The sequence below is a fragment of the Atta cephalotes genome (genome assembly GCF_000143395.1).
Source record: "Atta cephalotes unplaced genomic scaffold scaffold00030, whole genome shotgun sequence".
Classification (NCBI taxonomy): domain Eukaryota; kingdom Metazoa; phylum Arthropoda; class Insecta; order Hymenoptera; family Formicidae; genus Atta; species Atta cephalotes.
Genome location: NW_012130094.1, coordinates 639216 through 655612, shown reverse-complemented (window position 1 = coordinate 655612; position 16397 = coordinate 639216). Strand labels below are relative to the sequence as shown.

The window sequence follows — 16397 nt, the reverse complement described above, 5'->3', positions numbered from 1 at the left end:
TAGTACGTGTACGTGTTGTCGTCCTCCGGACGTTAGTACCGGTACCGTCGTCGTCGAATTTAAGTTTACGTTCGTCATCGTATGTATATTATTATATATCGAGAGAGAGAGAGAGAGAGAAGAACTACTCTCTCTCTCTCTCTCTCTCTCTCTCTCTCTCTCTCTCTCTCTCTCTTCCTTGCGCTATAAATTCGACCGCAAGCGAAACAGACGACCACCTGACATCCGTGGCTGTTGGCGCATTGCCGCGTCGCAATGCCGATGATACGTTCAAGGTACACCGGAGAATTTAACGGTAACGATCGATTTATGTCTCACCGCTATCACGGTTGACGCAATGCGTGATTCACGAGGACATACGAATCGACTTTTCGGGATGCCTCTCGTTAATTATTCATTGTTAGCCGCGTCGTTGTGCGTAACGCGAAATGCACATCATTTTTTTGTAAACTCTCCGTTCTCGGCTGTGGATAAATTTCTGTAACCATATATAAATGTTGAATTGTTCTATTTACGGAAGATATAGAAGAAATTGTAAAACTCGAAATCTTTCACACGTAAAGCCGAGTAAAACTCGAAAAGAATGGTGAATGTAATAAAGCTAAATATAAGCGAGCTAAATGTAATGGATCTTCAATAAAAGAGTGCTTTTATAAAAATATGTAATGATAATTGACTCCAAATAATGTAAAAAACTCAAACATTTTTCTAATGTAATTCTAAGATATTTTTTATCAAAATGTTCTTATAATCTATTAATTATTAATTATATTTAAATGTAAAAGTATCATGTAAAAAAGAACATATATTTCGTCTAGAAAAATCTGATAAAACTGAGAAATGTTTTATATCTGAAGTTTTCTTTGAGCTTTGTGTTCCGCGAATCCAGGAGGAATTTGTAACTTTGTGTGTAAGTTGGCTTCTATAGAATAATAAATAAATAGCGTGTCTCTTTCTTCATAGCAGAAATATAAAAGCATGTTTCTCTCTTCATGACAGAAAATACATCGTTTCATCTTGAAACTTTTACGGCTAATTTATGTCATTTTAAATAACGTAAAATAAAATCTCTCACACACATAGTAAATTTTTTTAAATGCTGAAACTGCAAACAGCTTTTCGAGCGAAATCTGCTACACACTAAAAAGATAAATCCAAAAATGTTATTACTAAAATGATAACTTTTTGAAATAAATAATTTTTTCATTTCTAATTATATGTATAATTCTATTAACAATTCAAGAAATATTAATGTATGTCACATTCAAATAATATAATATCTGATATTATCAACCAATTTATATACATAAAATAAAAGTAGTTTTTATGTTCTAAAAATAAATTAACTGTAAGTAAAATGTATATATATGAGCCTCCACGGTTAGTGCATAAATAACATATTTATAAAGCGATATATAATAATTCACAAATAATTAAAATACATTTCTTTTTAAAATACATTTTTTTGCAAATTGTATATTTTATTATTTTATAAATATATTATTTATGCTTTAATAACGGCGAAGACTCATATATAATATATGCTTGCTACATAAAATGAATTAACGTTGATCGAGTTAATTACAAAAATACATATGTAACGACGAAATTTATATATAATCGTAATATTTTTCTTATTATTAAAAGATATATGCAAAAAATGAGTTCCAGTTTTCGTTTTCATATTTTATTTATATTATATATTTTATTTATGTGCATGTATGAGTTTTGTTCTTATTATTATTTATATCTTTCTTTTTTATTACTCTGAAATTATACTATCTCTTATTTTATTCTCGTTTCTTATCTATCTATATCTTATTCTATTTTCGTTTTACCTCACATGCGTTATTATTTACAAATGCGTATGTAATGTTTAAATGTATGAATATCTCGTCAGTATATGAATTCGAGTTCATAAGTTTCCTAAGTTAAATACTGTGAATCAATCATCTCTGCGAGAATAATCGAAAAAAAGTATTAAAATTTCTATACAAGTTGCCAGAAAAAAATTTATATTAAAATTTTTATACACAAATAAGCCGTGTGTTTCGCGCGATTAATTTCTGGCTGCAAACTAGGCCTGTCAGAATACATGGACACCGCCGATTGAACTGTAAGGAAAAGTTAAAGCATTAACGCGACATAATCTGGCATAAAATTTTCCGTCCAGATTTTACGTGACGTTGGATACGCTGTATTGCAGCGGCTTATAGCGGTGGCTTATGCAGTGACTGCACACAGTATGTCGGGTAAATCTGTTTAATCACAACCGTCATGAAACAGAATGGTCCCTATCTCTCCCTGCGATTCGTACAATAGAAATAGGAGTGCCATTGCTCGACACTCTTTACGTGATCGACGTTAATCCGCTTGTGCACGATTAATGCCGCACATTTCGTTACACAACGTATCTTTAGGATTATTTACACAATTTTTCACATTTTTTTTTTTAATATAAAATTATTGTAAACAACTGCAGGATTAAGAATGTATCAGATGTCTCTATAAAAATTTGATTGAAATAGAAAATTTATACCTTGCGTAAAAAAAGAATGTTATATATGCATATGAACAGTTTATAATAAGATTAATATTTAATAATATATATACATATAATAATTATAAATATTTAACAATACAGTTTTAAAGTTAAAACGATAATTTTGTCATTTTATTTTAATTATTTTTAAAAAATGCTACTTTGTATTAAAATAATTTTTTATTCAAGTTCTAAATTGCGACCGAACTTTTGCATTACTTCCAAATACAATGTAGAAAAATTTTTAATTTTTTCATTTTACTAAAAACTTATGTAATACAGCCTTATGAGAAAAAAATACAAAATTTCAGTTTTTCAAATTAACTTAGAATTTTGTTTTATTTCTTCGTTCCGCAATGAAGAGAAAAATCCTATGACATTTATAATTTTCTAAAAGAATGACAGTACAAGATGAACTAATAACACATTTCTCTGGAAGTGATTAATACGGAAAATGAGAATTTCTTACACTTTGTGCGATCGCGTCTGTATTTATTTCAACTATTTCAAGAAAGGTATCCATCAAACCTGTCACTTGGATGCGACGCGACTTATAAGTTGGACTCCGTGATCCGCTGACATTCAACGGGAAATTTTATTTTCCGCTTCTTGCACATGCAAGGCGTGTTGCTACTCCGATTCTTTGCTGCAGTGAGAAAACACGCGCGTATCTCGCTCGCTTGCGTACCGATGGCGTGACCGGAGGCACATAAATTTACAGTTATAATGGAGCTAACTTATTAAACTTGCAAATTACAGTTAAATGTGACATCGAGTTATTAAACGAATTGAAAAATTCCGATCAATTACATTTAAATAATAGATCACGATTACGTTAAATTTTGTCTTCTCCTGGATCACGTCACTCTATTTTTATTTATAAGTTTAAGTACAGCAAAAATATAAAAATCAAATAAAATAAAATTTCAAATAAATTTTATTTTCCAAATTCACCGAATATTTCTATCTAATTTAATTATCGATATCCCAATAAAATGTACTATAGGAATAAATTCTAAAATAAAATTTTCTGATATTAGAAGCTATTTTCACCGCGTTTCATGGGTTATTTCCAGTTTCATTATTGCCAATATATTTTGTAAATATTACACTTCATCAGGGTGAAGAGCAGTTTGATATGATAACATTTTCTAGTATTCTTTTTATAATTTTTTTACAGAATAAGTTGTTACAGAAATAAAATTGTCTTGATTACGAGGATAGTTGATGTAAAATCTCGCAGATATTTGATGTAAAATCTCGTTAGCATGTATTTCTTCATAATGCATACGATGCTTCGTACGAAACGCAAACGGAGTCCGTCAAATCTGCCAAGAGAGCGTATCGCGGTATTAAGCCACGTGTACATAGGGAAAGGACTAATGCCTCGTGTTCAACAGTCATTAACGTCCTTGGCATGGCGAGTAATTCCAGGTCTTTCTTCAATTTCAAGAGCTAATGCGGGAATAATATTCACCCGGACGCCGTCGGACGAGTGATTAATGGCCTGCGTAATTTTTCACTTCGCTTAGCCGCACTGATTTACATCTACGCGGATCTTACCTCCTGGCTAAGCGTCACAATGTAAGACGAGATTTATGTCACCAGGATATCACCAGTGGAATGAAATCATTAAATCCTTAAGATATTTTATTCAACGCAACATAGAACATGTTGTAAATCATGATGAAATATTTTTTATCTTCTTTTTATTGATCATGTGACACCACATATTTTTATCAAGTTTCTCGTGACATAATTAATCACAGCAAGTGAAAGTGAAGCTTCTTTAGAAAACATAAAAATACAAAGGGTGTTGTGTTTCAAACTTTCGAAAATTTTTTGAGGCTTCTAATGTCAAGACTGGGTGGTCCGTAAGTCTCTAGGAGCAAAACAGGATGTGTATATAACAGTAGTGTGTCTCGTTTTATTTAAGAAAATATTACTTGAGTCTGTCAGACTGAGAAGGTCAGAAAATTGATCCAAAGAATGGTTAAAAATCGAGCCTGACTGTCAGACATTAAACTCTTCCGAGAGATCTCCCTTGGTTATAAACGTAAAACAATACTTCGCTAATAGCATGGCAAGAAGAAGGCATCGGCGGCGCAAATGCGGCGGCAACAATGCACTGGTACTGCAATAACGAACACATTGTTGGTAGGCGCCGCGACAAAGGGCCCGTCTTATGAGACGTATTAACATGTCCGGGCGCACATACAGCATCAAGCTCTGCCTCCTTAATAATTTACTTTCTCGGCTCTCGCGACGATTTGATCCTCCGCGTCTGCCCACGTGTCGCTCGTTACTGCTCCTCCTTCTGCCGTGTCTTGACGCTATGTGACCACCGATGCGCTGAATAACTTGCTTATCATATTGCTGTTGCTGTATGAATAACTGCTTTGCAATATTTTAGTTGGACCAGTTGCAAAATAGCTACCAACAACCTTGCCTCTGGTAAGATTTATTAATCTTTTGCGGACCATCAGCCTTCTATCAAGGAAACTTAAAGAAAACTTTGTTCTCTACAGATTGTTTTAGGTATCGCTCAATTTGAATGTAATTCAGAAAGGTCAAATTTCAAAAAGATATAACCTTCAATGAAGGAGGATCTAGTATTACAAGAGTCATCAGTGTTTAAAATCAGTTTGGAAATCAGATATACTTATTTGCGTAGCACTGATAAACTTTAAATAAAGCGAAAATGAAAACTTGATGCTAGTTCATAATTCTCTAAAACCGAATTTTACAATCATTTTAAAATTTTGTCCGTATATAGGGAATCCATTATTTTTAATATTTTAATTTTAATTATAGATTCAGATAAAATATTATTAAATTATCTCACCCAAGGTAAAAATTGAGCGAATAATTTACAAAATGAAAAGGGATAATCTCAAATGGAGTTGTCAATCCACAAAGGATTAATTTATATTGAAGCAAGATTATTTGTCATGTCAATAATTTTTAGGCAATGGTTTTCAGAATTGCTTATTGCTGCTACATTTAATACATTTTATTATTTTTTTATAAATTGCAAGATTCATCTATCACCTATCAATTTTGCTGTACAATTTTCTAATTCCCCTGCTCCAATTGTTTCTCTTCGAAAAGAGTCCTGAAAAATGGCGCCGCTTTTTCTGATTTTATTCTTTTTCGAGAACAAGCAGAGCTACAAGTATTTCAACGATTCAACTTAAAAAAGCAAAGAGCCTACGTGAGATTAAACAAATGGCTCAGATAGTACTTAAAAAAATATCGTGAAAATTATGTCGATGATAATCTCATGCAATTAAGATAACGTTTGCTAGGATTTATGTGCGACAACATCGTTGTGTAACTGCGTCGTGGTTTCGAATGAGTTAGAATTTGTCGAAGGTTTAGGTAGTTTATCTCTCTCAAGGAAATAGAGACTTGGAGGATAACAAAAGGTTATCCTCCTCCACTCCCATTTAAATTCCATTATCTACTTCCAGGAACATTGAATCCTTGGATGTCCCGAGTGATTTAGATTTCATCTGAAATTGCTTCCTTTCAGTTTGTGTTAGCCATTTAATTTATATGTACTCATTTAATTTCAGAGCAATTTCAAAGGATTTTGATTTAAATCAATAGACCTTAAGCTATAAAGTATTGTCTTTCTGACATTCATCAAGGCACTTACCTTCGTACATTTGAGCGTACTGTGGAAATCCGGCAGCTCTCAACCATTTGCAAGCTTCTTGTGCCTCAATTTCTGAAAGATTACAAGAATAATTAATTAATATTAATTAGAAAAATTATGCAGTATTGTATAAATTCGCAATGTCATAAATTAATATAATTTAGTTAAGGTTAAAATAATATTTGTGTATAGAAATAAAAAAATATAATTAAAGTATGTTAATATATAAAATCAAAATATCTATACAAATTAATATTTACGAAATTGATTAATAAGAGAAAAGACATGTGGGAAATATGCGAAGTTGTTCACAGAAAAATTGCTGGAACGACTAAAGATATCTTGGAAAGTCTGTCACCCCTGCTGAGATTAAGACGACGGGAATTCATAATTGAGATCCGGACGATCGCGTATCCGCAGGGCGATAAAACATGGATAGCCATCAGTATCGATATCGCCGCAGCGGATTTATCAATTTCCTTAGCAGCGGGTAGCCTTCGCGAATAAGCGACCAATGTCTTTATTTTCCGCCTGCAAGCTGGAGTATTTCATCCGTGATACACCAGCAGTTGAATCGTTTAGCTCATCGATTAATCTATGAACGCTATTAGTGCAAGACCATTATATCATATTTCATATATTCAATATGCATGTTTAGCGTAGTTTCATTTATGTTTTTCATAAATTATATATAAATATATATACTTATATAATATAACATTAGATATCTTATACATATTAAACAAAAAATTACTGTGTTTAATTCGAACATTGACAGTTCGAATATTTAAGCAAGCAAAGTTTTTAGATATTTTATGCTTGACTAATTAGACATTTACTAAAGATAATAAATTTGAAATTCTAATTATATAATCATTTCATAAGTGTATTTCGTAATAAAATTCAACGCGACGACATCATTGTGATGCAGACTCAATGGGGAAAAAAAGATAAAACTAAGTTACGGGAAGTCACGCGAGGTCGATGACACGAATTTACGTAAGTAGCCATGCGTTCATGTATGTATTCATATACGTATTCACGTATGCCACTTTATAGACATGCAAATGAACCGTCTCGTTCCTAAGTACCCACCAATTGCGTTCAGATCTCAAGTCGCATGAAAAGGATATTATTTAGGATATTATTTAGGATATCTCTTTCTTTCTATCATGTTTCTCGAACACATAATAACGTTAATTCTATCAATTGAGAAATTCAATTACATCTATCTATGTTAGATTTAAATTATTGATAAGAGGAAGAAGTAAATATTTATTATAGATAAATGATGTTCGTTATCCTTTACAGGATATATATTTCAATATTAAAAGAGCAATCGTAACGAAAACAAGTGGGTGTTAGAATAAGCGCGATACTCATATAGGGAAAAAATAATAAACAAGAAATATAGCAGAAATCCAAAGAGCGAATAAAAATTCGCCAGAGAGGAGCGAACACGGAGAACAAGACGATGAGGAAGCGGATGAGGAAGAGAAGTTCGCCTTCACTGCCGCAAAGATCATTACAGCAACTAACGCAGTCGTTCTGTGGATGCGTGGGCGAATTATAATGAGATAAAGTATCTGTATAAACGTTAAAAATATCCCTTCCGCGCACACGTTGAACGGGAATAATAATGTGCAGAATCGACGTCGTCCACAAGAATGAGGAAGGATATGTGCATTAGTACTTCACGTTTATAAAAATTGACAGAGTCGGGTATCAGAAAACTGTAATAGTATCTCGATGTTCACTTTTTACTGCACACTTACTGATATAACATCAATAAAATTCAATTCCTCGGGCTAAAAAGAGATATGATAGAATTTTTAGTATCAATTTTCACATTTCATTATCACGAACAATCACATCCGGTTCAATCACATCCGGTTCATTTCTCACGTCCACATTATCGAAATATGAACTCATTAAAGTTATATCGGTTTCAACAAGTTCTACGTATTGATCGAAATAGCAATAGAATCAGAAATTCTGGAGGGAGCTGTGGTTTACCAAAGCGTACTAATAGGCTAATTATGGAGCTTTCAAATATAAGTGGTAATCTCGATGCAGAAATTGACCACACAACAATAACAATAGGAGTTAAAAGATATTCTGTTGATGAAGAGAAATGCGGAGTGCTTTTATCTCACATTGCTACCTCTTTTGTATAGAATATAACTGGAAGTTAAAAGCAGCGACCTAACAGTAAAATCGTATTATTCCATAAATTTCTGTCACATGATCTCGCGAATGTATAAACGGGATGAGTGAAGAAAGTTTTACATTGAAAATTATTATCGCCGCAAGAATAAAAGGCGTAAAGATATAAAAATTACAATTAGTTATATAGAATACTTTAACTTTCCGGAGCTGACGAGTTTATATGTGGACCCATTTAGGTAATTATAAATCTATTTGTTAAATTCAATTTTCTTTGTTATATCTATAAATTTAGATTGTTAAAGTATTGTTTGATTATTACAATATTTAATATTTATTTTTTTTTTAATACGAGTTATGTCATTTTGGTTTCTTGAAATTCCTTGAAGTGTCTTTTAATTAGCTTTTTAATAAATTAAATAAGCCTTACAGATCTAGTAATTGTGATTATAGATTTTGTCATCAGCTGCAGGGTTACATATTTACTTCATATTTCTCTCCTTTATTTTGTATATTGAATATGAATATTTTGTATATTGAATATGAGTATCAAATGAGTATCATTATTCCTTCGATTCAATGTACAAAACATAGGAGAGAAATATGAAGTAAATATTTATTCATGTATTATATTATTCATGTCTCGATTTTCTCCATATATTTATAGACTTCCACTAGAAATGATTGATTTGAATTGACGATCTTTCTTTATGAAAAAAAGATAAAAAATATCCCAAAGGCATGGATATAGAAACACTATTATAGAGATATTTAAATATAGAAACGAGTTTAGATTTAGTTGACATTAATCTTATGGTAATAAATAATTCCCTCGTTCCGTGAGTGTGGATTCTCTTTGATCTTCGCGAAATGAACATTAATTAAATGGTTTAGGTCGCGGTTTGTTCGATAGCTGTGGTTTCGTTACCACATGCGGGACTCATTTTTTCAGATTAAGAATATCCACACACATCGTTGATTAATGCGGGACGGCACGTGTCAGGATGCTACCATTCGATTTCAAAATATCGACAATACTGACTTTGAAACTCTCGATCGTGCCGTTCGATCCAATTTGAGTGCTTACCGAACGGATTGAAAACGCGAAATATAAAATGCGAGCTTTCAATTAAATTTAATCCTCGTCAGTCCGATATCACTTTTATCTTCGGATGCAACTTTGTCTCACGTAGGTATTCCATACTGCACATCATGGAATATTCGAAATTCAAGCCCGGCATCAGTTTTGTTTCAATATATATTAAGAATCTCACAAATACATAGAGAAAATGAAAATATTGTTTACTAAAATTAAATTTAGAAGATATACTTAGAAGATAAAAAAATAAAATAAAAAATAATAGAACACAAAATATGCTTATATTATGATCATATTTTATCACAATATTTCTAAACGCTTTAATATTAAAATATATTTAAATTTCCAAACGTTAAAAATTTATACATTTAAATGAAATATAAATATCGATTGAATTCTAAATTAAGTTATTATTAGTTCACTCGAATGCAGCGGCACCCACGATAAGACTTCAAACGAAATTTATGCATTACGTTTGACGTCAGTATCAAAGCGGGTCGAGCATTAGAAAAACCCCGAAGTGGACTCGGGAGTGTAAAAAGTCCAAAAGCTTTAGCAAAGATCGAAGTTGAAGGACAGGGCATTTTAGCGAAACCGCGTCCGTATCCCACAATTCGAAATGCACGATTATTCGTGAATCCGGGTCAAGTATATGCATCCGAAATGCAATTTTTTCTCGTTCAACTATTGTGGTTTTCATGTAAGCATGTTTTCGCCTGTAAAAACTTCTCGAAGAAAACATTTCTACGTATTGTCCTGCAATGATTACGACACAAGACCTTTTAGCACAACAGTGATCAATTCTTTTCTCTATTGCGAGAGAAAAGAATTAAATGGAGCGGAAATACAACTTCTTACAACTTCTTTGATTTATCTACGATTAATATCAGCGATAAAAAATTATTTGTAACAATTTTATATTTTTTAAAAGTATTTTTACTTGCTGAATAAAAATCAGCAATATTCTAATTATTATAACTTAAAAATTAAAAATCACACTGAAACACAAAACAAAATGTATTTTATTTTAAAAAAATTATTTAAAAATATATTTTTACAAGTTAATACTTTCGCGTAGCATTAACAAAATTTAGAAAAAATTTGCTGTCGGTGTGACGTCATAAAAATCCTCAAAATATTTATTTTTATTTCTCTGATGTCATTTATCTCAAAATTGTGAAGAATTTGGTAAACAGCATCTATAAAATAACAGGAAACGATTATGTTCGTTCAAGTAATCATCTTAAAGTGTAAATTCGTAGGCTAATGTAATCAATGATAAAAATGTACGACACTGTGAGAGAAGAGAATACGAAAGATTTTAGTAGAGTAGCGTATAAATATGATATTATTCTATCTATATGATATTATTCTTTTGTGAAAGCGAGATACAATAAACGAGAAAAAATTCATAATTTCTGTTCGAAGATTTGATCTGTTTAATTAATAAATAATCTTAAAAAAAACAAATAATTGCTTCTTGAATACATTTTTTGTAATAAATAGCGTAGGTTGTAAAATCCCACGTGCATTCTTTAGGACGTATATTCTATTTAAACGGTTTATTATGACAAATCGAAATCTCTTAAGAAAGTTTATTGATTATACAAGCAATATCGTCATATATCTATCGTCAATCGAATGCGATAAATCGTGACATTGCATTGGAGTGGGTCATGGTCCAGCGAATATGTTATTGTTTTCATATATTGCACATCTAACGGCGGACTGGCGCCAAAGATAATTTCTACTCGGTGGGCGTATACAAACATACGGACAAGAGTCATGCGTATTGTGGAAACCATGCTTCGAGCAAGGTTTATCTTCAATGTTACGCAAGTATCGAAAACACGTATGAATCACGAGGTGTAATAATCACCGTGCGTTAGAGTTTAAGAGGAAAAGTTACGTGTTGCAATCAGAACAGAAAATTTCATTTCCGTGCCGTATTAGAACACCGTATTAGAACATCACACAATGTAATAACATTACACTATTAAAAATGTAAACACGAACTTCCTTTATGTGTAAATGAAACTCATAGTTATAAATGAAATTAAAAGTAATGAATGATTTAACTGAAAATTAAGTTACAGTAGTTACTTAAATGAAATGAACGTGTACATTAAATTATGAAATTTAATGTACTTTTAATAAAATTTTATGAAAAGTACATTAAATTTTATGTACATGTACACATATATACTTTTTAGTTATAAATACATTGAATTTAATGTAATGTTATGAAATTAAATTCAAATTGTGTAACTTAAAAGTTAATAAAATTTAAGAACATTTCTAACAGTGTACAGTAATGAAATAAAAATCGTATATCTACTCATAATGCATATTTGCTGCAAGTAGAAACTTAACTTCCCCTATAATTATTTTACGTTTATTAATGTTTTATGGTACTACATCATAAGCTCACGGTGCTTATTATTACTTTGTGTTAAACTTTCTCGTTGAAGAAATGCTTTTATTCAACAATCTCAATATGCATGCGTTATTCATAGAAAGGAAAGGATAACGCAAGGGTACTTGTTGCTCGCCATAGCTATTCCTTAATTATACGTATCGTATACGAGTCACAACATTTCCTATTTCCTTTATTCATGCTCACCGAAATTACGATAATATTAACCGCATATTTTAATAATTTTCTACATAGCTAGCCACTCCTATATTATGTAATAATCTGTCTGTGCTGGCTGCTGAAAGATCTCTTGCAATTCGTCCCCGTTACTCGACAATTCAACCTTTGTTCAGTGATATACGGCAACGTTGTGCCCCGTTTACGACCTTCCATTGCATAAACATTTGTCTAATGAGTACTGCGCGAGTTAGCGATCATAAAAGCAATTGAACATTTTACATACGTTCAGCCATCTAGTCAGAAACGTGTTAATTCCTCTGAAAATACTGTGGGAATGCTCGGCACCTTGAAAAGGTAAACATAAAAACTTCTAATATACAAAAGAACTTTTTGCCGAAGTAAAAATTTAGATATAGATCTGAAAATAACTCTGTTGGAATATCAATATAAATTGGAATACCAAAAAGTTGGAATATCAAAATAATTATGAATTTTATTAATATTTTTACGTATAAATCACCTTTTTTTTACAAATATTAATGTGCAGTGTATATGCAGAAGTATAATGAAAATAAATTCGAGTTCACTTGCTATTGTAGATTTCTGAAACAAGATTACTAAGATAACTTATGGAAAAAAGTTATAATTTATACGAGTAGTAAAGTTTTAATTTTAATTTTAATAAACATATCTTTATTTTTACATAATTTGAAGTTAATAAAATAATAATACAGAAAGAGAATGAAATAAAATACTTAACCTGCAATTGTTAAAATGTCAAAACTTTTTGAAGCATTCCTTATAATGTTTTTTACATAATTATTTTAATGATTTCCAACAAAATTCTTTCTATGTATTCATTTATCAACTTCAAGTTACGTATAAAAAAAATAAATATTTATAAAAATAAAAGTATTATAATTATATATAATTCAATTGAGTCAAAGTTTTATGTTTGATGATTTCATAAGTTGTCTCAGCAATTTTGTTTTATGAATACAATAAGTGGACTCAAATTTATTATTTTACATTTATTATATACTATATATTATAAATAAAAAAAGCTCTTTTTTCCTTTCTCTTTCTCTCTCATTCTCATTTTCTCCCTTTCTCTTTATTATTACCGCGTTATCGTGCATGTTATGTATTACATAACTCGTAAACATGTGTCGTACTGACACGACACGAAGCGAATTCTTTTTTGCGTTAAAGAAGCGGTAAAGATGTCGTTCGAGGTGCGTGGTTCAACAAATGCGGATCAGCGGGGTGTAAAACGCGACGCCGCATGCTGCGATGGCACAGCGCGTTATCACATTGACAGAGTCGAGAGAAGGGTCGACGAGGAGGGCCCCGGATTCTTCCCCGCGTCGATTTGGGACTCACGGAACCGGTTAGCCGCTTTGCATAGGATCCTCCTCCATGATTTGCAAAGCGCGCTAGGACTCTTTCTAAGAAGACGAACATGGCTCGATAATCATCAAGCAATGCTCCGTCATTCGGAGAGTAGTAATTATAGGAGAAGTTATGGTTCATTATGCGAAACGTTAAGAGATTATTATCTTTACTTCTCCTCGCTGAAATAATAAAATAATAATTAGAATGTAATATTATATTATGTAATAACTATATTTATTAATTATCAAATATAACAATTACTATCGTTGTTATTTATTAACATGTACGTTACGTTCATCCTAGCTTTTCTATAATTACTTTTACAACAGCTAATCGAGAGGTTTCTGAAATTCGTATCTCAAAACTCGCACTCTGATACTTTAATATTTCTTTCACTGACACGCGCAATGCACCCCGTTGACCCGAAACTCACCGTCACATTTCGAGAGCAACTGCCTGAACCAGCGTGCCTCGCGGTCAAACACTGGCGAACTTTGGTATTTCGTTTGGCCACTAAGATAAATCTACACGGACAAGCGATGAGAGGCAAAGGTAGAAAAAAGAAGCGAGTCACGCCTTTGTCCTACAACGTTCACGGATCTTCCACCAGGAAAAATAACGACAAAAATAAAATAAAATGAATGACTTCTGTGAAAACTCTCTGCGAATATCTTCCATACAAAGAGACTTTTTTTTGCACAAGATAATATTTGATCTACGCGATCGCGTTTCCATGAGTTCTTCGTTGCAGCGATTACTCTCCACTTTTCTGCGGTTTTCTTCATTAACAACAAGTGGAGACACAATCATTACATCTCTTATATGGTTTCATACCTTCGGCCTCATCCGTAAGTTCTTAAATACTGACTCAACCCTGGCCGCTAACTATCGTATACGAACCATATCATTTGCAAGAACGATGCCTTCTCGCAGGCGACGAAATCCATTATCGGAGCACGTGGGAGTGGTGAGTGATGATTTACGTTTCTTGCGAGAAGAGACGAATTAATGCGTGTTGCATGGAAACGCCGTATGCGTGCAAACGATTTGAGCACTATACAATTTTCCTTGATCTTTTATCCTTTGTTTTTATTTTCCTTTTTATGCCATGTCTGACATGAAATTCAGAGGATTGACGAGAACTCGAATATCTCTTCTTTTTATTTTTCCCTGAAAAATGCTTGATAGTTCACATTTCCGGCAATTAAAATTCAAGAATAGGGGAGAATATCTGAATGAGGATCTTTAAAGGATTTTTCTTCGAGTTGAAAAATTGTCTAAGATATCCTCATTGTATTCCTTATCATAACTTGTGAACTATAAGGATTACCACAATTAATAAATGCTGATTATTATTACCACGTTGATAGAAAGATACAAATAAAAAATTAGCATAGAGAAAGGAAATCGATCCTGAAGATTAATATTGTGGAAAACGACACATCTACAAACATTACATGGAATAGTGTCGCAACTTTAATAAGAGACAAAATTTATACAATCTTACACTACGATTGCAATGTTAAAATTTTGAAAATTCATGACATAGTTTTAGAGAATACATTATAATTGAAAATATAATATGGAAAGAAAGTAAAGTTATGCATATTCATTATTCTATATGTAATTAAAATCGTTCCAATTCAGAAACAATTTCAAAAATGCTCTATTGAAAAGTTGATAATTTTGAATTATATCATTTTTTCAATGCAGCGAAACTTTAATGATTATACAGATCAAATATATGATAAACACAATAATGTATTAAAACAATAGAAGTTTACATTAATTAAAAATAATTTTGTCAATTCAATAATAGTGTCAATAAAATAAATACATCATACAAATAAATATGTTATGTTATTTTATAAAAATATTATTTCACTAATGTCATTATTAAATTAACAAGATTATTTTCAATTAAATTGATGCATTAATACCATTTTTGTGCGAATATTTTTTTCATGTTAAACTTGACTTTCTGTTAGTCAAAATAATATTTTTTGCACAAAAACATTTCAACTAGACACTAGATGTTAGAAATTGAAGGATTGTAAATCTAAACATCCAATCTGCAAATCGTTCCATTCTGGAATCACAGAGAGATTGCTTATAAGATCTCTCGATAAAGTTTCTACTGCGGTCCTTTGCGTGACCATCGCTGCAGTCGGATTAACTGTCACGCGCGTGTCTGCATCTGCACGGAGGGATCGGAATATCCGAAGAGAGAAGGCGTGATCACGCGAAGATGGAGTAGACGAAGGGAAGGGAATCGAGAGGGACAGAGAATGTGGCGGCAGTCATTAACTGGTAATAGCTCGGGACACGGGACGACCTACCTCAACCTAAACCGGTAGAGAACAAACCCGTAGGTGGTGAGCGTGCCTGCCGAGATTATTTCGTTTTAACGAGATATCCGTGCGAGGTGTACTTACACCGGCGATCTGTCATGCGCTTGTTATCGCCAATTCGTTATCACCGCGCGCATTTTCCGGAATCCGTTCGATCAATTCGGCCAAAGGATCGTCCTTGTCAACAAACTTACTTTACTTTACTTGTCAAGCTATCACCTAACAATATATTTATACCTATTCTCATTCTTTGTATTACAAAATACAAAAAAGTACTTATTTACGTACTTTTTTTTATAACGTCATAAAACTATGATACATCAATAATTGTAATAAAAATCTGTATTAACAAATGTAATTAAAACCTTACAACTAATTTCTTTTATCTTTTTATCTTGAGTTTTATTGTTTTTAAAATATTTAAAAGATATTTATGTTATCAATTTTTTTCTCTTCTAATATGAAGAATAAAAAAATTATAATATACAATAATATATATATATATATATATTATTATATTATTTATTATTATATATATATATATATACATATATTATTATATATACTACTACTAGTATTATTATCTT

The 16397-nt window shown here is 31.7% G+C and overlaps 1 protein-coding gene across 1 annotated transcript in view; it reads right to left on the bottom strand.

The window, feature by feature from the left end:
• The window catches only part of LOC105620906 (rho GTPase-activating protein 7-like), a 227288-nt gene that overhangs the window by 49275 nt on the left and 161616 nt on the right, over positions 1 to 16397 (bottom strand). Inside the window, exon 8 of the mRNA XM_012202383.1 lies at positions 6204 to 6275. Coding sequence (XP_012057773.1) covers positions 6204 to 6275 — 72 coding nt within the window. The remainder of the gene's footprint in view (positions 1 to 6203; positions 6276 to 16397) is intronic.